This window comes from Oryctolagus cuniculus, chromosome 21 (genome assembly GCF_964237555.1).
Source record: "Oryctolagus cuniculus chromosome 21, mOryCun1.1, whole genome shotgun sequence".
Taxonomy (NCBI): domain Eukaryota; kingdom Metazoa; phylum Chordata; class Mammalia; order Lagomorpha; family Leporidae; genus Oryctolagus; species Oryctolagus cuniculus.
In genome coordinates, this window is record NC_091452.1 from 10,320,050 (window position 1) to 10,346,869 (window position 26,820).

General features: G+C 63.0%; 2 protein-coding genes across 16 annotated transcripts in view; one reads left to right on the forward strand and one right to left on the reverse strand.

Annotated features, from left to right (window-relative positions):
• TPCN1 (two pore segment channel 1) overlaps window positions 1-22,400 on the forward strand; it is a 58,945-nt gene extending 36,545 nt beyond the window's left edge. For all 7 annotated transcript variants that reach the window (XM_051826580.2, XM_051826581.2, XM_070066247.1 and 4 more), the window contains 24 exons: window positions 577-690; window positions 1,335-1,465; window positions 2,085-2,173; window positions 4,039-4,073; window positions 4,449-4,507; window positions 4,685-4,784; window positions 7,421-7,537; window positions 7,729-7,853; window positions 8,232-8,280; window positions 8,580-8,643; window positions 9,448-9,492; window positions 11,185-11,241; window positions 11,461-11,514; window positions 12,450-12,522; window positions 13,279-13,386; window positions 14,474-14,545; window positions 14,936-15,025; window positions 16,056-16,171; window positions 16,674-16,720; window positions 17,204-17,272; window positions 17,388-17,472; window positions 18,788-18,927; window positions 19,033-19,113; window positions 20,483-22,400. In XM_051826580.2, the coding sequence (XP_051682540.2) occupies window positions 577-690; window positions 1,335-1,465; window positions 2,085-2,173; window positions 4,039-4,073; window positions 4,449-4,507; window positions 4,685-4,784; window positions 7,421-7,537; window positions 7,729-7,853; window positions 8,232-8,280; window positions 8,580-8,643; window positions 9,448-9,492; window positions 11,185-11,241; window positions 11,461-11,514; window positions 12,450-12,522; window positions 13,279-13,386; window positions 14,474-14,545; window positions 14,936-15,025; window positions 16,056-16,171; window positions 16,674-16,720; window positions 17,204-17,272; window positions 17,388-17,472; window positions 18,788-18,927; window positions 19,033-19,113; window positions 20,483-20,599 (2,037 nt within the window). In that variant the 3' untranslated portion in view covers window positions 20,600-22,400. The remainder of the gene's footprint in view (window positions 1-576; window positions 691-1,334; window positions 1,466-2,084; window positions 2,174-4,038; window positions 4,074-4,448; window positions 4,508-4,684; window positions 4,785-7,420; window positions 7,538-7,728; window positions 7,854-8,231; window positions 8,281-8,579; window positions 8,644-9,447; window positions 9,493-11,184; window positions 11,242-11,460; window positions 11,515-12,449; window positions 12,523-13,278; window positions 13,387-14,473; window positions 14,546-14,935; window positions 15,026-16,055; window positions 16,172-16,673; window positions 16,721-17,203; window positions 17,273-17,387; window positions 17,473-18,787; window positions 18,928-19,032; window positions 19,114-20,482) is intronic.
• A 60-nt stretch (window positions 22,401-22,460) lies between these two features.
• The window catches only part of SLC8B1 (solute carrier family 8 member B1), a 30,671-nt gene continuing 26,311 nt past the window's right edge, over window positions 22,461-26,820 (reverse strand). For 5 of the 9 annotated variants that reach the window (XM_070066253.1, XM_070066252.1, XM_070066248.1 and 2 more), the window contains one exon: window positions 22,461-23,329. In XM_070066253.1, the coding sequence (XP_069922354.1) occupies window positions 23,004-23,329 (326 nt within the window). In that variant the 3' untranslated portion in view covers window positions 22,461-23,003. Of the gene's footprint in view, window positions 23,330-24,599; window positions 25,228-26,820 lie in introns of those variants that run through there. The other 4 variants (XR_011385281.1, XR_011385280.1, XR_011385282.1 and 1 more) reach the window with 4 other exon arrangements.

The window sequence follows — 26,820 nt, forward strand, 5'->3', positions numbered from 1 at the left end:
CTTCCCAGCCTCCTGTCCCACGTGGGATTTGCGGCGGCCTCGTCCCTCGGGCTCCTGAGCTTTGGTTCCACTCTGGCGTTGGCCCTTCTCTCGGTCCCTGGCCCAGGGCTCCTCGATGCCTTTTGTGGGCCTGTTGTAGGTTCAGGGCAGCTTTCCCAGAACAAGGCTGGACATGAAGTTGTCCCTCTTTGTTGTCTTTGAACCTCTACCTCCCTTAATGTCTCACTGTGGGTCGCACGCGTGTGTCATGTAGATGGGGCCAGTGTGAAGCCGTCCAGGCAAAGCTCCTCACCAGGGCCACGTCCTCGGGTGTCCGGAGCCAGGCCCTCGCAGCTGTGATGTGTCCTGGGGGGGGGGGGTCCCTCGGGCACTTCCCCAGGCCCTCGCAGCTGTGATGTGTCCTGGGGGAGGTTGGGGGTCCCTCGGGCACTTCCCCAGGCCCTCGCAGCTGTGATGTGTCCTGGGGGAGGGTGGGGGTCCCTCGGGCACTTCCCCAGGCCCCACAGGAGTGCGGGAGCAAGGGAGGTGGCCGTGGACCGGGTGGGCTGTGACACCTCTGTGCGCCCTCGGGTGCAGGTGCACGCCACGCTGGAGCTGTTCGCCCTGATGGTGGTGGTGTTTGAACTCTGCATGAAGTTGCGGTGGCTGGGCCTGCACACCTTCATCCGGCACAAGCGGACCATGGTCAAGGTGACGCGTCTGCCCACCTGTCCGACACCTTGTGGCACTGTCTCACCTTCAGACCTGTACCTTGGTTCTACCCTCACCCACCTCCCTGCCCCCTCGGGAATGTCACTTCGAGGCCCTGCCGGGTGCACCAATGTCCTGGTGACGCAGCAGCTGCTCATGTGACCCCGGCACCACTGCGGTCAGCTCCGGGGACGGGATCGGGGGGGGGTGTTGCTCTCCCTGCTTCGTGCTCAGCCGTGGGGGAGGGAGCAGAGGGAGGGTGTCCAGGCCCAGCTCTGGGGGGGCCTCCCCACCTGTGCTGACCTGGCACTGCGGTGGCACGCCTACTCCCTGCACACAGAGAGAGGCGGCAGGGGGAGGTGGCGCAGGAAGGCTGTGCACACTTATCTAGGAGACTGTCCCCAGGTAGGCAGAGAGCAAGGTGGGCTGCTCGTGGAGAGAGCTGGGAGAGGGCCAGGCAGGCGAGTGCTTGCCCCGCGTCTGTCTGCCGGGCTGCCTGCTGTCAGTGGGAGGCAGAGAGGGAAGGCGCCCCCCCCGGGCCAGAGCGGGCAGTCGCGGCCCAGCCCGTTGCTCGTGGCGCTCCAGGGCAGACGGCAGCCGGGGGCAGCCAGGTGGACTGATGCGCGCTGCGCCTGCGCCCCCAGACGTCCGTGCTGCTGGTGCAGTTCGCCGAGGCCATCGTGGTGCTGGTACGGCAGACGTCCCATGTGCGCGTGACCCGGGCGCTGCGCTGCATCTTCCTGGTGGACTGTCGGTACTGCGGCGGCGTCCGGCGGTAAGGCCCTGGGGTCGGCTGGCCGAGAGGGGGAACCGTCGGCACGCTCCCCTCTGCCCTCTGTGGCCCGTACCGGGGCGATGGGGAATCCACGAGTGCCCAGGTGGCCCTTCCGAGTCCTCACGCATCCCAGCTCCTGCTCTGGGAAGCTGACCTTTGCACCCAAGGCCAGGCACCCGGCCTCCTGGGGCACCTCCTCCTCCAGGGCACTGCGCCACGCCTGCCCTGGTTGCACCTGCGTGTGCTACACCTACCCAGTTCTCGTCACCCGCTACGGAGGAGAGGTCTTAGGTCACATCAGGGAAAGGCCACCCTTGACGTCATGCCAGGGTGCAGTGGGACTTGGCGTCCCTGTGGGCTGGCGCCCCCCCAACTGCCCGTCTGCGTGCACCTGCCCGTCGGAGTCCCTGCTGGCTGACGCCCCCCCGCCTGTCTGCCTCCCTGGGGGCTGGTGCCCCCCTACCTGCCTGTCTGCCTCCCCATGGGCTGGCGCCCCCCTACCTGCCCATCTACCTTCCTGCGGGCCAGCACTCCCCGACCCGCCCGTCAGCAACCCCGCGGGCTGGTGCCCCCCCCCCCACTTGCCCATTGGCGTCCACCTGCCCGTCTGCCTCCCCAGGAACCTGCGGCAGATCTTCCAGTCGCTGCCGCCCTTCATGGACATCCTCCTGCTGCTGCTCTTCTTCATGATCATCTTCGCCATCCTTGGTGAGTGGCCGGGCCCTGGGCTGGGGCTGCCCAGAGGCAGGTCCCGGCGAGGGGCCGTGGGTTCTGACCGTGTCTTCTGGCTGCTGCTAGCAACATGCTCATCAACAGCAGGCATTTCTTTCTCCTGGTTCCGTTCGGACGCTGAGAAGTCCAAGATCTGGTGTCCGGGCAGGGCCTGCAGGGTCCACGGGTGGCGCCTGCTCACGGCATCCTCACAGCACGGGAGGGACCCCACTCATGACCGTGTCCTGATACCATCGCACGGGAATTGGCATTCAACACAGTACCTGGGTGGGGGCATGGACATTCAGACAGTAGTGGTTTTAGCAATCCAAACCCCCAGGGACCGACCATCCTCTTTAAAAATGAGTATTGGGCCGGCGCTGCGGCTCACTAGGCTAATCCTCCGCCTTGTGGCGCCGGCACACCGGATTCTAGTCCCGGTCAGGGTGCCGGATTCTGTCCTGGTTGCTCCTCTTCCAGGCCAGCTCTCTGCTGTGGCCTGGGAAGGCAATGGAGGATGGCCCAAGTCCTTGGGCCCTGCACCCGCATGGGAGACCAGGAGAAGCACCTGGCTCCTGGCTTTGGATCAGCACGGTGCGCCAGCCATGGCGGCCATTTGGGGGGTGAACAAATGCAAAAGGAAGACCTTTCTTTCTGTCTCTCTCTCACTATCCACTCTGCCTGTCAAAAAAAAAAAAAAAAAAAAAGAGTATTGGACAACAGAAGCTGCCGCTGTCCCCTTCCGTGGCCCCGGGTCCCTCTGTCCCTGCTCACCCTTCCTGCGTGTGTCTTCACACCTCTGTGTCATCCTGTGTTCTCTCAGCAACAGCTAGGCAGTGCAGCTTCGCACTTCTCAGCACGCCCTGTCAGCGTGCTGGACGCGTGTGCTTTTGAGGGTGACCCGCGTGCCTTCACACAGACTGGGTCACCCACTCACGCAGTGTGATGAGTGTACAGTCACGCACCTGCTCCTCTGTCGGGCGTTCGCGGAGCCTTCTGGTCTGTGTGTGGCTGCTGCCGTGGCCAAGAGGGTCTGTGCCGTTCCCCTTGACCTCACGGCGCAGGGCCACGGCCCTTCTCACTCCGAGGTCTTCCCTCTTCACATGGAGCTGACTGTGTGACCCCTGCATCCAGCCGGGGCTTAGACATCGGAGGTTTAGGGGACACCAGCATCCCATTTGAGCACTGGTTCAAGGGCCGGCTGCTCCGCTTCCAATCCAGCTCCCTGCTCTGTGCCTGGGAAAGCAGTGGAGGATGGCCCAAGTGCCTGGGCCCCTGCACCCACGTGGGAGACCCCGATGAAGCTCCTGGCTCCGGCCTGGCCCAGCCCTGGCCCTTGTGGCTATTTAGGGAATGGGTCAATGAATGGAAGATTCTGTCTCTCTCTCTCTCTTACTTTCAAATCAATAGATAAATTAAAAAAAGAAACCCGTGCTTCTGACGGGTGTCCCCCGAAGGCAGACTTTGTCCTGCTTCCCATTCCGGGCCCAGGAATCGTGTGGTTTTCTGCTGCCAGGCCTGGCTGCTGGGGGCAGCAGGACCCCTGTGGACCTTGCCATGGCCATGGCCGTCACGTCCTCGAAACCCAAGGCTGCAAAGCTGCAGTCTGTGTGCCCTGTCCAGTCCTCAGGTGCCTTTGGTTTGGCTAAAAGTCACAGAGCCAGGGTTTTAAAATTAGGCTTCACGCGGCAGCAGGCGTCGGGGCCGGCGGCCTGCCCCTGCCACCAGGGGACTCCACAGTCCCCGCCCCTCCCTCGCGCTCTCCCCTGCCTGCCATGCCTGTTCACACTTGGTCCAATCCCTTGACCCCTGGGCGTGGCCTCTGCTCTGACACTTTTCTTGGTTTTTCTACCACCTTCTAGGTTTCTACTTGTTCTCCCCTAATCCTTCCGACCCCGTAAGTAACCGACACGTGGGAGGCCTCTTGGCTCCCACGAGGCGGGTGGGCTGCTCTGCCTGGTCTCCCGTCTTGGCGCACCTGTATCACCTGGGAGTTGCCCGTCACTCGGGCCGCTTTCTCCTGTCGCAGACCTGGGATGTCTCTCGGGCTGGGCTGGGGCCATCGGGCCACTCTGGCAGGGGGTGGTGGAGGAGAGCCGAGCTGGTCACCCAGGGACAAAGGCCCGCACAGTCAGCAGCTCCGGAGGGCTGTCGCTCCCTGGGGGGCTCCCTGGAGGAGGAGGGCGTGGCTGGGGGCACACAGGGCGCTCAGGGCCACCTTTGCAGGCCAGGCATGGGCTCTCACGGTTTCCTCGCTCGTTTGTCCTCGCAGTACTTCAACACGCTGGAGAACAGCATCGTCAGCCTGTTCGTCCTCCTGACCACGGCCAAGTGAGTGCGACTGTGCCTTCCGCGCGCGGCCGGTGCTCGGGCTCAAAGCCCAGGGACACAGTGTAGGCGGAGGGGGTGGAGCCCTGGGAGGCTGCCCTTCTCAAGGTGCATCCCCCGCAGGGGGCGGAGCAGGGGGTGGCCAGGCCCGTGGGTGACCCTGGGCCTCTGCACACACAGTTTCCCGGATGTGATGATGCCGTCCTACTCCCGGAACCCCTGGTCCTGCGTCTTCTTCATCGTGTACCTCTCCATCGAGCTGTACTTCATCATGAACCTGGTGAGCGGCAGAGCCTCACGCCCTGCGGCGCCGGGCACCCTGGGAACCAAGCCGGCCGTGAGCCTCCCTGGGTGGAACGCTGGGGCCGGGGGCACAGACTCCATCCCCTGTGGTGTGTGGGGACCGCTGGTCTCCATGGTGGCAGTGAGTCTGCTCCAGGTGCTGCTCCCCGGGACCTTTTCATTCTGACAGCACACGCGTATTCTGATGACCGGAAAAGGAAGCCTTAGCCAGGTGCTGGGCAAGTGCTGAATATATGGGGGTGAGACGGCCCAACAGCACGCCCTGGGGGGCCCGGTGCTGGGTCAATGACCGTGATTCTCCAACACAGAGGAGAAGCCGAGGCTCAGACAGGCAGTAACCTGCCCACAGCCACGCAGCTCAGGGGATTACAGAGCCCTGCCCCAGCCGTGCCCATTGCCCCGTCCCATTGCACCTGCCCGACAGGTGCATCCCATGCATTCCCACCCCATGTATCACGAACCATCGAACCATTGGAAAATCCGACGGAGAGCAGGTTTTGTGAAGGAGCACGCAGAGCCCCTGTGCACACAGGGCTTTGTGGAGGCCGGGCTGGGCCACCAGGAGTCACGGCTGACAGTCGCAGGCCGTGTCCCCAGAGCCAGCACAGAGAGGCTTCTGAGCGAGTCTTGTCTTTCGGAAGAGCAGCCCCACAGCGGTCACCATGGCCAGGCGCGGCACGAGAAAGTCTTTTCTCTGGAGCAGACTTGTGATGGCTCTTAAAAATGTGCAGTTGCTGGCCGGCGCCCTGGCTCACTGGGCTAATCCTCTGCCTGCGGCACTGGCACCCCGGGTTCTAGTCCTGGTGGGGGCGCCGGATTCTGTCCCGGTTGCTCCTCTTCCAGGCCAGCTCTCTGCTGTGGCACAGGAAGGCAGTGGAGGGTGGCCTGAGTGCTTGAGCCCTACACCCGCATGGGAGACCAGGAGGAGGCACCTGGCTCCTGGCTTTGGATGGGTGCAGTGCCCGGCCGTAGTGGCCATTTGGGGGGTGAACCAACGGAAAAGGAAGACTTTTCTCTCTGTCTCTCTCTCTCTCTCACTGTCTAACTCTGCCTGTCCAAAAAAAAAAAAAAAAAAAAAAAGTGCAGTTGCTAAAAGGCCAAAACACATTCTTTTAAAAAATTTTCCAAGCCCCAAAGAAATATATTAGATTCCTTTTGTACTAGTTTTAATTTGTAATATATTTAGAACTGTGAAACTCCAGGGCAGGGCTCAGCCAACTATGACCAGTTAGCCACACCTGGCCCCCAGCCAGTTTTTGTAAATAAAGTTTTATTGACACACAACCACGGCCACTTGTTACATACCGTCTGTGGCTGGTTTCCTGATACAACCCACAAAGCCCATGTGGCCTTCAGAGCGTCTAAGCAGCTTTCCACCCGACCCTTTGTAGAGAACATAGGCCGGCCTTTGAGCTATAAGGAGAAAATGAAAGAACAATTTTTTTAAAAGATTCATTTACTTATTTGAAAGGCAGAGTGAGAGAGAGAGAGAGAGAAAGAGAAAGTCTTCCACCCACTGGTTCACTTCCCAAATGGCTGCGACAGCCGGAGCTGAGCTGATCCAAAGCCAGGAACCAGGAGCTTCTTCCAGGTCTCCCCCAGGGGTGCAGGGGCCCAAGGACTTGGCCATCTTCTCAGCTTTCCCAGGCCATCTGGGAGCTGGATCTGAAGTGGAGCAGCTGGGACTCGCCCATCTGGGATGCCGGCACTGCAGGCAGAGGCTTTACCTGCTACACCACAGTGCCGGCCCCAAAAGACCAATTTAAAGGGAGTAGAAGGGACAGGAGAATTTCCCTCAAAATAGTATCTTTTCAGTTTATTTGAGAGACAAGCACAGAGATCGCCCTCATCCATTGGCTCACTCCCCAGATGGCTGCAGCAGCTGGGACAAGGCTAGGGTCAAAGTCATTAGCTGGGCACTCCATTCAGGTCTCCGTGGGGGTGGCAGGGACCTGCGGACTTGAGCCACCACAGCAGCCTCCCAGGGTCTGCATTAGCAGAAAGCTGGATACGGAACTCAGGTCCTGTGATGTGGGACGAGGGGAGTCTTAACCAAAGTCCTAACTGCTGGCTCCCAAGCTCTTGGACCATCTTCTGCTGCTTGCCCTCATGCATTAGCGGGGAACTGGATTGGAAGTGGAGCAGCCGGGACTCAAACTGGCACCCTTCTGGGTGCTGGTGCTGCAGGTGGTGGTTGACCTGCTCCCGTCCAGCCATGTCCCTTCCTGCCCGAGCTTGCAAGGGCATTGGGCACAGGAAGGGGGCGTGGCCTCCCCTGGCCTGAGCCGAGTTGGGCTTGGAACCCAGGCTTGTCCTCACTTGTCCCCTGCCCAGCCGGGGCCAAGCTATCAAACACGAGGTCTTCAGATGTCTGCAGAGAGAAATGTGTAAGTGGCAACCAATGGCCTTTCCCTGCAGAGACCAGGAGACAAACCGCCTGCAGCCGAGGTGCAGGCTGGGGTGGGGGTGGGGCGGGGCTGAAGCCCCTTGCTGGGGCCTGAATGGAAGCCCTTCCTGGAGGCAGAGGAGCCCCCTGCCCAGCCCGTACACACAGCCTGACCCCGGGGGCCCCAGCAAGTAGGGGAGCCAGGCCTCCATGCTTTTCCCTGGCAGCTCCTGGCCGTGGTGTTCGACACCTTCAACGACATCGAGAAGCGCAAGTTCAAGTCTCTGCTGCTGCACAAGCGCACGGCCATCCAGCACGCCTACCGCCTGCTTGTCAGCCAGCGGGTAGGGCGGGCTGGTGCCGTGGCCGGGGCTGGGCCTCTCGCCTTGTCCTGTGTGGTCCCTCTGCGTGGCGGGGCCCGGGGCCTGCCCTTGGTGGGGGATGGGCAGGCGTCCCCAGAGAGGGGGAGCAGCGCGGGCTCTGGGGCCTCCCTGGCTCACGTGTGGCCGCCTCCCCTCTCCTCCCCTCCCCTCAGAGGCCCGCCGGCATCGCCTACAGGCAGTTCGAAGGCCTGATGCGCTTCTATAAGCCCCGCGTGAGTGCCCGGGAGCGCTTCCTGACTTTCAAGGCCCTGAATCAGAGCCACACGCCCCTGCTCAGGTAAGGCGGGGGCCACGGCACTGGTGGGGGGTGGGGGGGTGCGGAGGGGCGGCCAGAGACGCTTGCTCCACTCCCTGAGTGGGTGGGGGAGTCCCCTGTGAGCCAGATGGACAGCGGGGGTGAGTGCACATGCACGCGTGTGCACACGCACATACACACAGCCCAGCAGGGCCTCAGAGAGCCTGCAATCCCACTTGCACCGTGGGGCGTGGGGGCGCGGTAGTCAGCGTAGCCTCAGTGGGGGCCCGTCCCGAGACAGAGAGAGTGGGACGCCTGCAGGTAGGGGGCCGAGAGAGAGCCAGGGACAGCAGCGGGCCGGAGGGGAAGCCCGGAGGAGTGGGTCCTGAGTTTGCCCGCCCTGTGGTTTGCTCCTGACAGCCTTAAGGACTTTTATGATATCTACGAAGTGGCCGCCTTGAAGTGGAAGGTGAGTGCTGGCGAGGCAGGGGAGGGCGTGTAGCGGGGTGGGGGGTGACAGGTGCCTATGTGCGCCCTCCCGGCCTGGCCCCTGCCTCCGCCCTTCCACTCGGTGATAACGGGCGAGGCTGGCCCCTCCGGGTGGCTCTCCAGGCCCCCCTGGCAACCCCGCCTTGTGAGCGCCTGTGCCGTCTTGTCCATCCCGAGGGCTGGTGCTGGCCGCCGGCACTGACCCCTCTCCCCCGTGGCCCTGACCCCTCTCCCCCGTGGCCCTGACCCCTCTCCCCCGTGGCCCTGTTGTCTTGCCAGGCAAAGAGCAACCGAGAACACTGGTTTGATGAGCTCCCCAGGACCGCGTTCCTCATCTTCAAAGGTGAGCCGGGCCCTGGCCGGGGACAGACAGAGCTGTCCTGAGCCATAGACGAGCTTTGGAGGCCACGTGTGCGATGTGCGTGACACGTGTGTGTGCTCAGGGGAGGCAGCGTGGGTGTGACTAACTGAGCGGGAAGTGCACTAAGAAGGAAATTGGTAACTTAGAAATCAAGCCAAGACATTTTGTAGATTTTTCATTTTATTTATTTGAAAGAGAGAGAGAGATCTATTTGCTGGTTCACTCCCTAGTTGGCTGCAGTGGCTGGAGCTGAGCTGGTCCAAAGCCAGGAGCCAGGAGCTTCCTCTGGGTCTCCCACATGGGTGCAGGGACCCAAGCTCTTGGGCCGTCTTCCACTGCTTTCCCAGGAGCATTAGCAGGGAGCTAGACCGGAAGTTGAGCAGCCGGGACTTGAACCGGCGCCCTTATGGGATGCTGGCGCTGCAGACGGTAGCTTTACCCGCTCTGCCACAGCACCAGCCCTGACATAGAGCTGTTCATTGCACTGGGAAGGTAGTTACTCCCGTGGGTGCGTGGATGGCGCTGGCCATGGTGAGCAGCGAGTTCCACTCCAGTAGTGGCCCGCCATGCTCTGCTCTACTCAGTCTGGCTCTGGGTTGCCCAGGCTCAGCCCAGAGCAGCTGTCCTCGGTGCAGTGTCCCTGGGGTGTCTGAGCGGACACACGGGTGCCAGTCGCAGAGCGGGCCCTGCCTCTGCACCCCTGGGTATTTGCATGGGAGGGATGCGGTGGGGAACTCGCGCCGGTCTCTGAAGACGTCCACGCTGACGTCTCTTCTCTTCCCACAGGAATTAACATCCTTGTGAAGTCCAGGGCCTTCCAGTATCTCATGTGTAAGTGCGCGTCGCGGCTGCAGTTCCTCACTCGCTGTATCCTGCAGTCTCAGGATAGCCGTGTGCACAGGGGCAGGCCAGGACCCGCCCCCCAGGGCTGTGCGTTTCAGATGACTGTGTGTGACGGTCCCCTGGGAGGGTTCTCTCTGCCTAGGACTGTCACCACTGGGCCCGCTCTGGCTTTCTCTCATTCATTTATCCTGGACTTGGGGAAATTGCTTTTAATTTTTTGTAGAAATCCTATTTATAGAGTTCCGGGTCAGATTATAAATGAGATCTACTCAGGGCAGGTTGGAGGAAAGCCCCACCGTGTCCCCCGTGTTTGAGTTCTACTGTGGCCGAGCCTGCCAGCCTCTAAGAGCTCTGCCTAGGTGCAGGGAATGCCCCATCTCCCTGTCCTGACAGCCGTGAACTTGGCGCCCAGGTCGTCTGCCTCACTTCTTTCCATGACCCCTGTGTCCCCGAGGTCGTGGCGCGGTAACGGATACACGTGCCTCCCTTCCCTCTGACGCTGCCGGCCCCTGAGACAGTCGCTGGGTCCTTAGGTCCCTGGGTCATTTCTGGGGTCTCGTAGCACCGATGGCACAGCAGGAAGTCGCCTCAGGGTGGGTCCCTGGAAGAGGGGTTGGCGGGAGAGAGGCCACGACATTGCAGCACTGCTGTCACTGGAAAATCAGACACCTCTGGCAGAAGGCAGATCTTCCCAGGGCTCAAACCTGTTTTATATTTGTCCATCTTTACACCAACTTGGAGTAACTTACAGGGTTTACTAAAACATCTTTTTTTTTTTTAAAAAAATATAATCTTTAAAGACTTATCTATTTGAAAGGCGGAGTGACAGAGAGAGAAAGATCTTCCATCGGCTGGTTCACTCCCCCACAACAGCCGGGACTAGGCCAAGTTGAAGCCAGGGGCCCAGAACTCTATCTGGGTCTCCCACATGGAGTGCAGGGCCCAAGCACTTGGGCCATCCTCCGCTGCCTTCCCAGGAGCATTAACAGGGAGCTGGAGCAGAAGTGGAGCAGCCGGGATTCACGTGGGATGCTGGCATCAGTAGTGGCCTCTGAACCACTGTGCCACGACGCCAACCCCCACTGAAGCTTCTTAATTGCTGTGCCTACAGAGAGGGCGCTTTTACTTATTTATTTGTATTTTTTATTTGAAAGGCAGAGTTAGAAAAGGAGGCAGAGCCAGAGAGAGAAATCTTCCACCTCCTGGTTTACTCCCCAAATGGCCACAACGGCCTGAGTTGGGCCAGACTGAACCTAGGAGCCAGGAGCTGCTTCTGGGTCTCCCACATGGGTGGCAGGGGCCCAAGCACTCGAGCCATCCTCCGCTGCTTTCCCAGGCAGGTTAGCAGAGAGCTGGATCAGAAGTGGAGCAGCCGGGACTCGAACTGGCTCTCGTATGGGATGCCGGCCTCACAGGCGGAGGCTTTACCCACTGTGCCACAGCGCCGGCCCCGAGAGGGTGTTTTTAGACATTTGTAGCTGTGTTCCAAGTGGGCACGGCTAGGTCCAGCTCCTGTGGGAAGAGCACTGAGTGGAAGCCCCCCATGGAGTGGGGGTGTGGCGCAGCCCCGCGCTCTGCTCCCCCAGAGCTTCCCAGAAGGGAGGCGGGCACTGCGGCTGTGACCTCAGATTTCCCAGCCCGCCGTGCCTTCTGGGTCTTTCACGGGCATGTCTGTTTCAGACCTGGTGGTGGCAGTGAACGGGGTCTGGATCCTCGTGGAGACATTCATGCTGAAGGGTGAGCCTCAGCGGGGGGGGGGGACCTGGCCGTACACCTGCCGGCCTCTGCAGCTGCCGGGGGCAGGGGGGACCTGGCCGCACACCTGCCGGCCTCTGCAGCTGCCGGGGGCGGGGGGGACCTGGCCGCACACCTGCCGGCCTCTGCAGCTGCCGGGGGCGGGGGGGACCTGGCCGCACACCTGCCGGCCTCTGCAGCTGCCCCTCCTCCCTCTCACAGGTGGGAACTTCTTCTCCAAGCACGTGCCCTGGAGTTACCTCGTCTTTCTCACTAGTAAGTAGCTGGTGTGCTTTGGTTGGGTGGCTTATTTTCAACACGGGTTAGGAGAATTGCGCTTGGGTCAGGAATCCCACAGGCTCAACTGGATTCCATCTCGCCCCTGAGTCAAACTCTCTTGGGGTTCTCCTGGGTCCTATGGCTCAAGGCCAGGTCCTGGATGTGGCTCCTTTTGGCTTACCTCTGTTTTGAGAGAGAGACAAATCTTGCATTGGCTGGTTCACCCCCCAGATGCCCACAGCAGCGGGAACTGGTGTGGGAGGCGGGAATCCAGGTAGTTGGCCGCCACCTGCTGCCTCCCAGGGTGTGCGTTAGCAGGAAGCGGCCCTGAAGGCAGAGCAGAGACCCAAGCCAGGCGCTTGGGTGTAGGATACGGGCGTCCAAGCCGCGGCTCAACCACCACTCCAGGCCCTGTCCCTTCTCTCGCCCCCCTACTTTCCTCTCCTCCCAGTCCCGGGCCCTCCCGCCACACCCAGCCCTCCTGAACAGTGTGGTGCTCCCCAGGGCTGGGCCTCTGACCTCCGCCAGCGTCTTGCCTTTGCCCAGCGCCCCTCTCTGCCTGTCCTCGCCATCCGTTGAAACCAAGTGTCACAGAACTCACCACGTGGTCATCCGCCACTTCCTTGTCACTCTGGTGCCAGCCTGGCCCGGACGATGTGCCCAGGACATGTCTGTAGGGTGGCCGGGTGGGCGCCGGGCCATCACCCGAGACAGGGAGGGAGCATTTCCCTTCCTAAGCCCGCGGCGCTACTGGCCGCCGCCACCAGAGCACCGGCGCTGGCCGTGAAGGTGGGGTTGGGGCCTAGCTCCGTCTTGGGGAGGGGGCTGAGGGGAACGCAGGAGACTGTGGCGGAGGCTCTGAGGGCAGACCATGCCGGACCGGGCCGAGGGAGGGCACGGGGCTGCGGCTGACCGCCTCCTGCTGTCTGCAGTCTACGGGGTGGAGCTGTTCCTGAAGGTGGCCGGCCTGGGCCCCGTGGAGTACCTGTCCTCCGGCTGGAACCTGTAAGTGCACCACGTGCCCCCCCCCCCCCCCCCATGGCCAGGGCGCCCGTGACCGCCCGCTCCGCTCCCCTCCCCGCCTGCCCCTGCATCCGGGGGTCTGGGCTCTGGCTGTGCCCTCTGCCTCCCCGCATCGGCTCTGCCTGTGGCTCAGGCCCCGCCAGGGCCAGGCGCCCATCTGACATCTCTCAGGTGCCCGCGCCAGCCACCGCTCCCCCCCCCCCCCCCCGCCCCGGGAAATGAGCTCGAGTCCCCTGCGGCTGATTTGCCCTCCCTGACTTCTCCATTGAAACCACGCCCCCGGAGAAGGGTCTAGCATCCCCTTGGTGAGCGCTCGGGCGGCCTCACCCCTGCTGTCAGGCGCCCTCACGAGGTCCTGGGTCAGCAGAGACGAGCAGGCTAATAATAAACCAACCCGGGAGCCCCGGGAGGCGGTCCCTGGGTCCGGCTGGGCCTGGGCCGCCCTCCAGGCAGCTCCCCAGGGGCCTCTGGTGTTAGGAGCTGAGCAGGCCCGTGGTGGGGGCTGGGGGGGAGGGGTCCCAGGGAGTGACGCGGTGGACCCCAAGGTGGGCGCGGTAACTAGGACCGAGGCGGCAGGAGGGAGCTGGCCGAGGCACGCGCTGCCTGGCATGCTCTTGTCTGTGCGGTGGTGGGGGTCCGGGCTCCCTGGGAAGGGGCCGAGAGCAGGGTGGGGCGAGTGCGTGGGTGTGCGGGAGGCCCCCGTCCCTGACGGACCCCGGTCTCTCTCGCCGCCTCCAGCTTCGACTTCTCCGTCACGGTGTTCGCCTTCCTGGGGCTGCTGGCCTGGGCCCTCGACATGGAGCCCTTCTACTTCATAGTGGTCCTGCGGCCTCTACAGCTGCTCAGGTGGTGACTTGGGCCTGGGGTCAGCAGGGGCAGACAGGCTGGGGGAAGGCCCTGGGTGTGGCCGCCAGAGTGACCCAGAATGAGCCAGGGGACCCACCTGCTGGAGTCACTGACGTTGCCCTTGGGGGAGCACCACAGGGCCCCCCGCCTGTGCCTGTGCCTGCGAGCTCAGATGGGACCCCCTGCAGAGGGTGTGGAGCCCACGGAGGGGGGCCTTCTTCCCAGGGACCGCCAGAGACCCATGCACCTGCCCTGCTCACGCCCTCCCCGCTCCAGGGCTTGGGGGCTGGTCCCTGGCCCTGGGCGGCACCTCTAGAGGGAGCCCCTGGCATCCTTGCCTAGGGGTGGCCTGGGGCGGGGCCCCTCCCTCCTGCGCTGCCACTGGCCCTGGGGACCTCTGTGTCCCTCTTTGCCCGGCCCCTCCCTAAGCTACCTGCTCCATTTGTTTTTTTTGGTTTTTTTTTTTGACAGGCAGAGTGGACAGTGAGAGAGAGAGAGAAAGAGAGAGAAAGGTCTTCCTTTGCCGTTGGTTCACTCTCCAATGGCCACCGCGGCCAGCACGCTGTGGCCAGCGCACCGCGCTGATCCGATGGCAGGAGCCAGGAGCCAGGTGCTTTTCCTGGTCTCCCATGGGGTGCAGGGCCCAAGCACCTGGGCCATCCTCCACTGCACTCCCTGGCCACAGCAGAGGGCTGGCCTGGAAGAGGGGCAACCGGGACAGAATCCGGCGCCCCGACCGGGACTAGAACCCGGTGTGCCGGTGCCGCTAGGCGGAGGATTAGCCTGGTGAGCCGCGGCGCCGGCCTACCTGCTCCATTTGTAAACTGTGGGGGAGCCGCTGCCACTCCCCTCACACAGGCCTGACCTCCAGCGTCCTGGGGCTGCCCCGTGCCTTGCCTCACACACACACACAGGAATTCCCGGAGCCCAGGGCTGCACTGGCGGCTCCGAGGGGTGGACGAGAGCCCACTTGGCCTCTCCCGTTGCGGGCTGGTGTGCGAGACGCGCTGGGCAGTAGCAGATTCTGGAGGAGGGGCTGAGCCTCACCCCTGCGCCCGTCCGTGACCTCTGCCTACCCCTTGCCCAGGCTGTTTAAGCTGAAGAGGCGTTACCGCAACGTGCTGGACACCATGTTTGAGCTGCTGCCTCGCATGGCCAGGTACTGCCCGCGGGAGGCCTGTGCCCCAGAGGGGCGGGCCGCGGGGTGGCTGCAGGGGGAGAGGAGGCGTCCCCGAGAGGCCTGGTGTCGGGCCAGAGGGTCTCGGAGGAGACGGGGCATTGAGCGCGCAGGTCTGCCCGGCACCACTTCCCTCTCAAACATAGGAGAGGGCAGGGAGCTGTCGCCTCGCTTACTGTGTCTGTCCACAGGGAAGGGGCTGCTCTCTCGCCCGGGGGCGTCTGGCTGTAGGGTCCTGAGCCTCGAGCCCCTCCCTGCAGGCACTTTGCCGTTGGTCACCGGCTAGGGGCGCGTGGCCCTGCAGTCCGCTCAGGGGGTCAGGCTCCCGCCCGGCTGGCCCTAAACCGCGCTGTGCCTTTGACCTCCTCCCAGCCTGGCCCTCACCCTGCTCATCTTCTACTACTCCTTTGCCATCGTGGGCATGGAATTCTTCTATGGGATCCTCTACCCCAACTGCTGCAAGTGAGTGTGCCCCGGTCCTGCCGCACCCAGTAGCCCTCGGCCCCAGGGCAGCCTGGCGCTCGGGGACCCTGGGGCTGTTTGGCTTTGTGGTCAGGCCTCCGAGCAGTGCGGGGAGCTAGGTGAGGGTGCCCAGGTGAGCTCACTGTCCCCAGGCAGGGCCCAGGGACCACGGCCCCATCAGGTCTCCATCAGCTTCCCCCGGGCTGGTGCCAGCATCCTGGAACCCTGTGGCTTCTGCCCACTCCTCTCCAGGACGGGGGGAGGGTGGGACAGACGGACGTGCAGCGGGACGATGCTGGGACAGAGAGGAGCAAAGGCTCCCGTGGCTGCCTCCGCCCCACCTCCACTCCTCCCAAGCCACCCACGGCACAGTCCACGGACAGTGTCCTCATCTGCTCTGGGCCACGTGGCCAAGAGACAGCTTACGAAGACGCCGGGAGCGGGCTGAGTGCTGAGCTGAGCTGGAATGAGCAGCCTGGGGCCGTGGGTCCCACTCTGCAGGGCGCCCCAGAGTCCCCGCGGAGCTTCTCAGGGGACACGTTCCCGACCCTCGGAGCGAGCTCTAGGCTTGTAGAAGCAGTGGCATGCATTCTGACAGGCCAGCTGCCGAGTGACGGCACGACCTCAACACACGGCAGCCCCGTCAGGCTCAGGGCTCACTCGGCACGGCACCGGGGAAGGGTTCTCCCTGGGGCGGGCGCTGGGATGCAACGGGTTAAACCACCTCCTGCGTCCCACAGAAGCACCTGTTCGAGTCCCGGCTGCTCCCATCCAGCTCCCTGGGAAAGTAGTAAAAGATGGCCCAAGTGCTTGGTCCCCGCACCCACGTGGGAGACGCGGGTGGAGGACTCTCCCTGTCCTGGGCTCAGCCCTTCCAGAGCAGGTCCCAGCCAGGCACACATGGAGGAGGCCCTTGGCTCTGTCCCCTCCCCCACAGCAGAGAAACCTAGCAGTGGGGGAGGAGGGGGAGGCTGGGGGGAAGCCAGCGGTCTCGTGACCCTCCCTCCGCCCCCTCCACCTTCTCGGCCAGTGCCAGCACCGTGGCAGACGCCTACCGCTGGCTCAACCACACTGTGGGCAACAAGACCGTCGTGGAGGAAGGCTACTACTATCTCAACAATTTTGACAACATCCTCAACAGCTTTGGTGAGGGGCCGTGTCCCCGGCTGCAGCCTCAGCCCTGTCCCGAGCCGATGGCCACGCCTCCCAGGCGGTGCGGGCGGCCTGGGCCGCATCCAGGGCTCCCTCAGCCTCCAGGGCTGACTCCTTTGCCAGACACCTGTCCCTTTCAGCTGGAGGGGCCTGACTGTGCCAGTCTGCCACGGGCCCTGCACCCCCCGGCTCAGACGCTGCTCCGTCATCCCCTGCCCTCATTCCATGGAGAGGCCTGCGGGAGGAGGGGGAGGGGGAGGGAAGTGGCCCTGCCAGCCCCAGCCGCACAGGAGGAGCGAGAGCCCCCAGGGACCCCAGGTCTGCACTGAGTGAGGTGTGGATGCTCCTCCCGGACCCCCGCCTGGTGAGGCAGAGGTTGCACCCCCTGGGGGACAGGGCCTGGGGCGGGCCCCTGTGGCCCGTGGGCTGAGTGGAGAGGCCACTTGAAGCAGGCGCTCTGAGACACTTCTCTGTCCCCCCACCCCACCCCCGGCAGTGACTTTGTTCGAGCTTACCGTTGTCAACAACTGGTACATCATCATGGTAAGGGGCTCGGGCGGCCCCCGAGGCCACCCAGGGAGGGCTGCGGGGCTCGTCCTGCCCACTGCAGGCCGCGGGGTCCCACTCCCACTGGGTCGGTTTTCTGCTGGAGCCACCCTCCCAGCATCTGCTGGCCTTGGCTTTTGTCCCAGGAGAGGCCAATGGGCCTGGTCTCTGTACCCCAGGGGAGGTGACTTCTCGGTCAGGAAACCGCGTGGTGAGGGTCATGGGCAAGCTATATCCTTGCCTTAGGCGCTCCCAGCCCCACCCCCCACACTTGGCTCCTGTCCTGGGCACCGCCCAGCACCCACGGCTTATGCCACACAGAGGAATTTGCAGCCCCAGGGAGCCAGGGCCTCTCCTCTGTCCCCTGCCACCAAAGGCAAATCGGGGAAGGGGCCACAGAGCCGGGCATGGGTGGCCTGAGTGGACATTGGCTGGCGCGGCCCTGGCGCTCGCTCACCGGCTGCCTCCCTCCTCCTCCAGGAAGGCGTCACCGCCCAGACCTCCCACTGGAGCCGCCTCTACTTCATGACCTTCTACATCGTGACCATGGTAGGCGCGGGCCCGGCGCCCTCCCCAGTGCTCGCCTGCACTCGCCGCAGCTCAAGCTGCTCCTTGTCCGGCGGGGCCGCTGACTCTGCACCCCCCCCCTTGCCCTCCCCACCAGGTGGTCATGACCATCATCGTGGCCTTCATCCTTGAGGCCTTCGTCTTCCGGATGAACTACAACCGCAAGAATCAGGACTCGGAAGGTGGGTGCCAGGAGCCGCCTCCCAGGCATTGCCTGCCTGTCTGTGTGTCTGCGGGCCGTCCAGCCCCCGGCAGCTCAGCTCATTCATCTGGTTTGCCTTGCCAGGCCTCTGATTTGCACTGATTTTCAAATATTTCGTGATGGAGAAAGGCCCATGGTGTAATTTTAGAATAGACGGCGTGTGTCCTAGTTGGCAGAGGGTGGAGCAGAGAATTACCCAGCAGCCCTTTGGCCTCCTCGCCCCAGCTCTCCCTGAGACCTGCAGCTCGGAGCTGTTGCGTCTCCACATTTCTAAGCCATGGGCTCGTTCCAGGGTGTGAACCCGCTCACCACAGGGGCACACCGCGCTCCGGCACAGCGTGGCCGAGCAGAGCCAGTGACGGCCTCCTTCCCAGAGCCTTCCCAGGGCTCCGCCCCAGTTCCGCCCCACGCCCAGTGCTACTTTTCCCAAGTCTCTGTCATATCAGGCTCTCGGGCCAATTTCTTTCTTTTTATTTAAAGATTTTATTTATTTGAGAGGCAAAGTTACAGACAGCAAGACAGAGACAGAGACAGAGAGAGAGGTCTTCCACCTGCTGGTTCACTCCCCAATTGGCTGCCACTGCCAGAGCTGACTTGATCTGAAGCCAGGAGCTTCTTCGGGGTCTCCCACATGGGTGCAGGGGCCCAAGGACTTGGGGCATCTCCCAGTGCTTTCCCAGACCATAGCAGAGAGCTGGATGGGAAGTGGAGCAGCCGGGACTCGAACCTTCGCCCATATGGGATGCCAGCACTGCAGGCAGCAGTTTCATATGCCATGCCACAGCTCTGGCCCCCCATTAACTTAAAAAAAAAAAAAAAAAAAGATTTATTTATTTGAAAGGCAGACTGACAGAGACAGACACAAAGATCTTCCATCCACTGGTCCAGTCCCTAAATGGATTCAACAGCCAAGGGTGGACCGGGCCAAAGCCAGGGGCCAGCAAGTCCATCTGAGTCTCCCACGTGGTGCAGGGGTCATCCCGCCGCTTTCCCACGTGCGGTAGGAGCTGGATCAGCAGTAGAGCAGCAGGGATCCAGAATTAGGATGGGGGATCGCTTGGGGCACTTAGCCTGCTGCACCATGACACCGGCCTCCCTGGGCCTGTTTCTTGCTGCGAGGAGGGAGACTCCCTCCCAAAACCGCTGTCCCTACGGGCTCCTGGCGCCCAGTGTAGGGAGGGTGGGGAGATGGGGATGGGCCAAGGGGGTTCCCTCCAGGGCCCGCAGGGAGGCGGAGGTTAAACATGCGCATGCGCAAGGCTGGGGCTCAGCCCAGGGTCCCCCGGTCCCTGCAGTTGACGACGGCATCACCCTGGAGAAGGAAATCTCCAAAGAGGAGCTGGTCACTGTGCTGGAGCTCTACCGGGAGGGGCGAGGGGCCGCCTCGGACGTCGCCCGGCTGCTCGAGACCCTGGCCCAGATGGAGAGGTACCAGGTGAGCGGTGGAGGCGTGCGCTGGCGCAGCCTCTCAGAGCCCTGCGGGGTGGGGCCCGCGCCGTGCGCAGCCGCAGCCGAGCCCACAGCCTCTGCTCTTGCGCAGCAAAATTCCCTGGTGTTTCTGGGGCGGAGATCAAGGACCAAAAGCGACCTGAGCCTGAAGATGTACCAGGAGGAGATCCAGGTAGGAGCCCCTGGCCGCGCATGCGTGCCCTGGCCCCAGCGCCGCCCTGGGAGGGGTGCAGGGGTTCTGCCCAGCGCTCCCCTCCACCCCTTCCTCTGAGCCAGAGCTGCAGGCTCCCAGGAAGTGGAAAAACCAGCGGAGGGAGGGCAGGAGGTGGCCACCGGCTCCTCCCACTTCCAGCCCAGACCTGACCCCCCGGGTAAGCCTGCGCTGCCTGCCCGCCCGCGTGGGTTGGTTTTTGTTTTTTGTAAGAGAGAAGTCAATATTTTCTTGCACAGTCTCCTGATCCTTGTCTCTGAGTAGATGTTGCAGGGCAGCCACGGGGACCAGGGACCAGCACTTTGCCATCCCTGCCAGGTCCCTAGGGAAGGGTCTCCTCTGCTGGCCACAGCTGGGAGTCCCTCCGTCCCCCTGACACGGTGGAGCCCAAGTCCTTGCCCGCCCACCATTCCTGAGGGTGACTGGGACTTCAGTGGGTCCCTCGGGCAGATCCGCAGGGGTTGTGCTGTGGCGCCATAGGCCCCAGCCCGCGTTCCATTCCTGGCCTGACCCTGGGCGGTGAGGACCACGGGAGGTCACGCTCGCAGGAGTGTGCTGTGGCACCACAGGCCCCGGCCCGCGTTCCATTCCTGGCCTGACCCTGGGCGGTGGGGACCACGGGAGGTCATGCTCGCAGGAGTGAGCTGTGGCACCACAGGCCCTGGCCTGCGTTCCATTCCTGGTCTGACCCTGGGCGGTGGGGACCACGGGAGGTCACACTCGCAGGCGGCTGGCAGAAGGGGGTGCTGCCCGCGCTGCCCTCCCTGCCAGGCCTCAGTTTCCCCATCTGCACAGCGCTAGGCCGTCTCTGGACTATTCCTTAAGCTCTAAGGTCTGGGGTTCAGATTCCTTAAAACTGCGGTGCACTTTTCAATTCCTCAATCACCCAAACGCCCTGGTCCCTGGTCCTAAGACCTGACGACACAGCAGGGGGAGCCATTCGGTTTTTCCCAAAATGCCGGATGGGGCTCTCAACCATCGGGTCCAAGCGGGAACGCAGCTCCTCTGAGCTCAACAGGGTCCCCTGCAGGAGGCCCTTTCTGGGTGACAAATTGTTACTGCCCGGCCCTTGCTTGAGAGGGGACACGTGTCCACGCAGCGTGTCCACCCCCCCGAGTTCATCCTCGCCTGAGTATTGGCGGGCGGTCCCATGTTGAGCCACGCACGCCAGGCGGGTTGGGGTTTCTGTCCCCGCTGGCTGCTCCTGTCCCCTCTGTCCTGGGCGGCCCCCTCCCCGGCCCTGCGCAGGCTGTGTGACCCCTGCTGCTGGGTGGCAGTGGCAGGCTGGGATGGGGTGGGGCCCTCAGCCCCCACCTGCCGTCTGCCCCAGGAGTGGTACGAGGAGCACGCCCGGGAGCAGGAGGAACAGCACCAGCCGCCCGGCAGCGCCGCGCCTGCCGCCCAGCAGCCCCCAGGCAGCCGCCAGCGCGCCCAGACCGTCACCTAGCCCCACCTGCGCCAGCCGCGTCTTCTATGCAATAACACCACGGCAGGATCTCACCGCAACGGATGGAGTCGTCCCGCACACGTCCATACTGAGCGCGAGACCAGGGCAGGTGGGGCTCGGTCTGCAGCCGCCTTGTCCCGTATTCTTTCACTGCAGAAGTCGGGCAGGTGGGGGTCAGGCCCCAGCAAGCCCTTCCGAATGTGCAACGTTCCAGAAACCCCCGGCCAAGATGACCACTGGCGTGGACTGTGCCCCCTGTCCACAGGGGTGGCCTTTGTCATGGGCCCGCCCTTGCCAGGCCAGGCCCAGCCCCGACTTCCTGCTGCTACCGTCAGGCCCACCCGCTCACAGCCCAGGGCTCCGTGTCTGGCTTTAGGGACAAAACCACTCCATGGCCACATCCTAGGCGTTCCCTTTGGGGACCAATGCTTGAGGGGTGCGGCCTCCCACGCGGTCGGTTCCTGTGGGAGACTGCACGGAGGATGGGCCCCTGGCTCCACAGCTGTCTCTCCCGGGCGTCTTTGGTGTTGTCCCCATGGCTGGAAATCCTTCTCCAGTGGCCTCATGCAAGGATCCAAGCCCCGCGAGCAAGGAGGGGCGGTGGGAGACCGGGCCGATGGCCCTGACCCCTGGCCAGTCCCCACCCTGGGCTGCCTAAGCCCCCGTCCTGTGGCTTTACCTGTTGAAGCAGACGGATGTTTGGTTAACTGAGGGTTGTGTGACGACAAGAGCAGGTCCTGTACAGGTGCATGTGGGGGGCAGCCGACGGCGGCGGAGCACAGGGGACACCCACCTGCACTGGTCCCTCTTCTCCTTAGGAGCCGCCCGCCCTCCCTGGACTCGAGGCCGGCTTGGGCACTCAGCCCAGCCCAGGTTTTCAGTGTAGTGCTTGGTGCAGAAGCAGGCTCCGCTGGACACCCAGTGACGCAGTCCCCGGGGGCCTCAGGGAGCTCTGTACGCATGCGCAGGTCATAGCGGAGGCAGGACTGGGCGCGAGAGTCTGAGCGGGACTGGGGTGAAGGGGGTGGGGGAGCTGCATGGGGGCCTCGCTGCCCCCTGGGGTTGGAAGGTGGGCAATAGACATTGGCTTGCCCCCCAGCCCTCCCCCAGCCGATGCAAGGGCGGCTATGGGGGTCTAGGGTCCCTGAGAACCACTGATTCCCGCAGGGCGCGGGAGCCGCGCGGTCCTCTCTCGCCACGAGCCACAGCCTTCCCCTCTCAAAGAAGGAACTTTTTTTTGCACAACTGCGTGCCTTTGGGGTTCTGTGTATTGAAACGGGCATTTTGGAAGCACGGGTCAAGTGGCAGCTCCTGGAGGAGGCCCCGGGCCTCCCCCTCGCCCCCCCTCTACCCCAGGGCTGGCCGCAGGGGGGGGGTGGTCTGCGCCCGACTCACAGCCATGAACCCACCCAGCCCCCTCCCCCGGCCCTGCCTGGGAAAGGCCCTGGGGTCAGCCAGCGCCGGCTGGGCGAGCGGGCAGTGGGGGTGCCCTTGTCATCTCGTTTGGGACACACTGACCCCAAACTCGCCTGCTGAGCAGGGGACAGAGCCCCCGGGGTCTGAGCTCTGAAGGCCCTCACCCCCACGTCACAGCCTGGCAGGGCAGTGACGGCCCTGTGCCCCCACCCCGGGTGTGGGGGAGGGGACCGCCTGGCCCCAGCCTTACTGCACACCACGCTGACAATCATTTTGTACGGATCGCGGGAGCAGCGCTGTAAGGTTTTGTACATTGCTGATTTGTTACCCAGAAACCCCGTGCCCCTGATATCTGGCATATTAATAAAGAACCTCTGCTTTGTAACCCCGGCTGCTGCCTCGTGACTCTGCCCCCGCCCCACCCCCTGAGGCAGTGGCCCAGTGCTGTCTGTTGAAATGTTTAATCACTCGCTGGACGCGGGATGGACAGTGCGCTCTCTCGCTCCGCCGCCGGCGTAAGCGAGCTGGGGGCACTGCCGGCGGCAAGAGGGCCCCGGGCAGCAATCCTCGGCCCTCCCCGGAACGCGCAGGCCCCGGGCGCCCCCTGAGGTAGGCACAGGGCACAGCCCACGGCCTCCTGTCCTGCAGCTGGGGGCGCCCGAGCAGCGAGGCTGCGCCACGCCCGCTGCACGACTCTAGAGGAAGCCTGGGCCAGACTGTGCCGCGTGCCCGCGCCACTGCGCTCGTAAAGTGCACTGCCCTCAGTTCCGGCCTGTGGCCTTGGCCTCGGTGACGTGGCCGGCACCTGATGTCCGTCACGCGGTGCAGCTCAGGTCCTCTGAGCCGAGGCTGGGCAGCTGTTGGAGCCCTGACCCCAGGCTGCCCGCAGGTGCCTCCAACCTGCACGCTTCGGGGGTCTCCCAAATGGCCCCTCCTTGGAGGACTCTGCAGATCCGTCCCGGAGGATGCAGTGCCCACCGGGGACCCCTCATCCACAGCAGAGCTCCTTGGCAAAGTGCTCCTGGGTGGCGGCAGCTGGAGGGACTCCGTCCCCCTGCACACAGCTGCCGCCGCTGCTGTCGGCCGTGACCCCGCCTCCACCGCGGGCGCCCTCAGTCACACACTCCTCAGGTGAATGACTCGGAACTCGGTGAGCAGGGCCACGGTGAGGAAGCTCAGGTAGAAGAGCAGCAGGCAGAGCCCGTAGACCTTGCTGAGCCGGAAGCATTGCAGCGGCACGGAGACCAGGGAGATGGCCAGGCTCAGCCCCAGGGCGCCGGCCAGGACCCACACCAGCAGTCCATCCGGCTCCAGCTGTGGGAGAACGGGAGAGGGGCTGGGTCACCACCAGCAGCTTTGGGGCGTCCGTGCCGCCACGGACAAGCAGCGGCCGGCAGTTGCAGGATGTCCCCGTGGGGGCAGCTTCGAGGCCCACAGCCAGCAGGGAAAGAGACGTCTCTTCCAGCTGCAGCCACTGCCTGGGGGCCTCTCAGCTTGAGCCTGATGCAACGGCGACGCCGTGCTGACGTCAGAAAACGAGACCACGAAGCAGGTGGAGCGTGTTGCTCCGAGCCTGCTGGTGGGGACAGAGCGCCCACGGTGTTGTTTTTAGCTGTTCTGTCTGAACTTTTACAATGGGGAAAATCGGGGCCAGTGTTGTGGCAGAGCGAGTTAAACTGCCACTTGCGACACTGGCATCCCATGAGACCGCCTGTCGGAGCCACAGCTGCTCTGTTTCTGACCCAGCGCCCTGTTAATGCAACTGGGGAAGCAGCAGGTGGGGGTGGCCCAAGTACCTGGGATCCTGCCACCCACGCGGGAGACCTGGATAGGAGTTCCTGACTCCTGGCATTGGCCTGGCCCCACCCTGGCTGTTGCAGGCATTTGGGGAGGGAACCAGAGATGGATGGATGGTCTCTCTCCTCTGCATCACTCTGCCTTTCAAATCAGTCTTTTAAAATGGAAAAATCCTTGCAAGTTTTTTTTTTTTTTTTACTTGAAAGGCGGAGTTAGAGAGAGACAGTCTTTCACCTGCTGGTTTGCTCCCCAAATGGTCAGGGGTGGGTCAGACTGAAGCCAGGAGCATCACCCAGGCCTCCCAAGTGGGTGGTAGGAGCCCAAGGACTTGGCCGTTGTCATCGGCTGCACGCCCAGGTGCATTATGGGGGATGCCAGCATCACAGGTGACGGCCTAACCTGCTGCGCCACAATGCTGCCGCCCCATACAGGGTGTCTGAAGAAAAGGTCACTATCCACAATCTATGTGGACTCTGAGGGCCAGGGCCAGGGCCAGGGCCAGCGGAAGGCAGAAGCATAGCTCGGAGGGATGCTGCCACAGGCCAAGGGACCCTAGCAGCCGCCAGGAGTCGAGAGGCCGGCCAGGGTCCTCCCCAGAGCCTTCAGAGCGAGTAGGGCCCTGCCCACAGCTGGGCTTCAGCCTGCACAATGGTGACAAAGTGTCCACTGTTCTCAGGGCAGCCGAGGAAAAGGGCACACGTCTCTCTCTCTCTCTCTCTCTCTCTCTCTCTCTCTCTCCATGAGCACACACACATGGAACGCTTGAATTTCCAGTAAATATGTTCACCTACTGAAAAGCTCTTCATGGAGCCAGTGCTGTGGCATAGCGAGTAAAGCTTCCGCCTGCAGTGCTGGCATCCTATATGGGCACCAGTTCGAGTCCCGGCTGCTCCACTTCCTATCCAGCTCTACTATGGCCTGGGAAAGCAATAGAAGATGGCCCAAGTCCTTGGACCCCTGCACCCATGTGGGAGACCCGGAAGTGACTATTGCCAGGGCCCAACTCCCAGGAGCATTAGCAGGGAGTTGGATTGGAAGCGGAGCAGCCAGGACTTGAACCAGTGCTCATGTGGGATTCCTGCGTAATAGGCAACAGCTTACCCGCTATGCCACACCAGCCCCTGGTGTTTCCCTGGTTCTGGCTTGTGGGCATGGCCAAGTGAGAGGCTGAGGAGGGGTCTATCCCAGGAGATGTTCCCGGAAGAAAGTGGTGGGCGCCTGGGTGCCCATCAACAGTGCCCGCCCTCAGCGCCGTCCCCGCCCCCAGCACAGTCCCCGCCCCCAGTGCTGCCCCTGCCCCCAGCTTATTCTCATCTGTCTTGGTCTCTGAGTTCGAGTCCCTCCAGAGATGCGGGGCTGGAGTCCGCCTACTTGCAGCCTGGGCTCCGATCTACCTCGCAGCGGGTGTGGATTGTCTGATGCAACATTTTAAAGCAGACAGATTCCCTAAGGCACTGATTCCTTCTTTAGAAAATCTGGAAGGTGGCAGAGGCAAGTTCGCCGGCGGAGGCTCGCTCCGACACCCCACACTGTTTCCTGCCGGCCCTGCAGCCTGGGGCTCCCACCTGGGCTAGAACCACTTCTCCCGCAGGCGTGTGGCTAAGACGCCACGTGGGGTGCCTGTGTCCCACATGGGAGTGCCTGGGGTTGCGTCTGGGCTCCACTCCCGATTCCTGCTTCTTGCCAACACACACCCTGGGCGGCAGCAGTGATGGCCCAGGTACTCGGGCCCCTGCCACCCACGTGATCCAGATGGCGTTCCAGGCTCCTGGCCTCAGCCTGGCCCAGCTCAGGCTGTTGTGGGCATTTGGGGAGTGAACCGGAAGATGGAAGATCCTCTCTCTCTGCCTCATAGAAATCACTGAAAACGAGAGCAGCTGGGGCTGGCGTTGTGGTGTAGCAGAAAAAAGCCGCCGCCTGCTGTCCAGCACCCCATATGGGGGCCAGTTTGCATCCTGGCTGTTCCACCCCAATCTAGCGCTCCCTCCCTGCTGATGGCCTGGGAGAAGCAGCAGAAAATGGCCCAAGTGCTTGGGCCCCTGCCACCCATGTGGGAGACACAGATGAAGCTCCTGGCTGCAGCCTGGCTCAGCCCTGGCTGTTGCAGCCATCCGGGCAGTGAACCAGCAGATGGAAGACCCCTCCCTCTCTAACTCTTTCAAATAAATAAATAAAACTTTTCAAAAAGTAATAAAAAAATTTTTTTTGACAGGCAGAGTGGACAGAGAGAGAGAGAGACAGAGAGAAAGGTTTTCCTTTGCCGTTGGTTCACCCTCCAATGGCTGCCGTGGCCAGCGCGCTGCAGCCGGCGCACCACGCTGATCCAAAACCAGGAGCCAGGTGCTTCCTCCTGGTCTCCCATGCGGGTGCAAGGCCCAAGCACCTGGGCCATCCTCCACTGCACTCCCTGGCCACAGCAGAGCGCTGGACTGGAAGAGGAGCAACCAGGACAGAATCCGGCGCCCCGACTGGGACTAGAACCTGATGTGCTGGCGCCGCAGACAGAGGATTAACCTAGTGAGCCGCGGCACCGGCAAAAAGTAATAAAAATTAAATACAAACAAGAGCAGCCATGCAAGTGGAGTCCTTGTTTTTCCTACATGGGCCCCCAGGGAGCTAGCTAAAAAGTGCAGATGTCTGGACCCCACCCCTGGGGACACGGGAGGTCAAGGGGTCTCATGGCCCCCAGGAAATCTCCGGACGTGGTGAAAAGCCCCTGCCATTCAGCGTGTGTTGGACCTGTCTGCTTGCGGGCACTGCTGGGCTCCATTCTTCGGCCTGGCCCTTACCCTATGCATGCAGGTGTCGTCAACTCCATTTTACAAGGGAGGAACCTAAGGCCCAGGGATGTCATAACCCACTCAGAGCCTCACAGCAGGGGCCGGCGCTGTGGCGTGGCAGGTTACGCCTTCATCTGCGGCGCCAGCATCCCATATGGGCGCCAGTTCAATTCCTGGCTGCTCCACTCTGATCCAGCTCCCTGCTAATGCACCTGGGAAAGCAGCAGC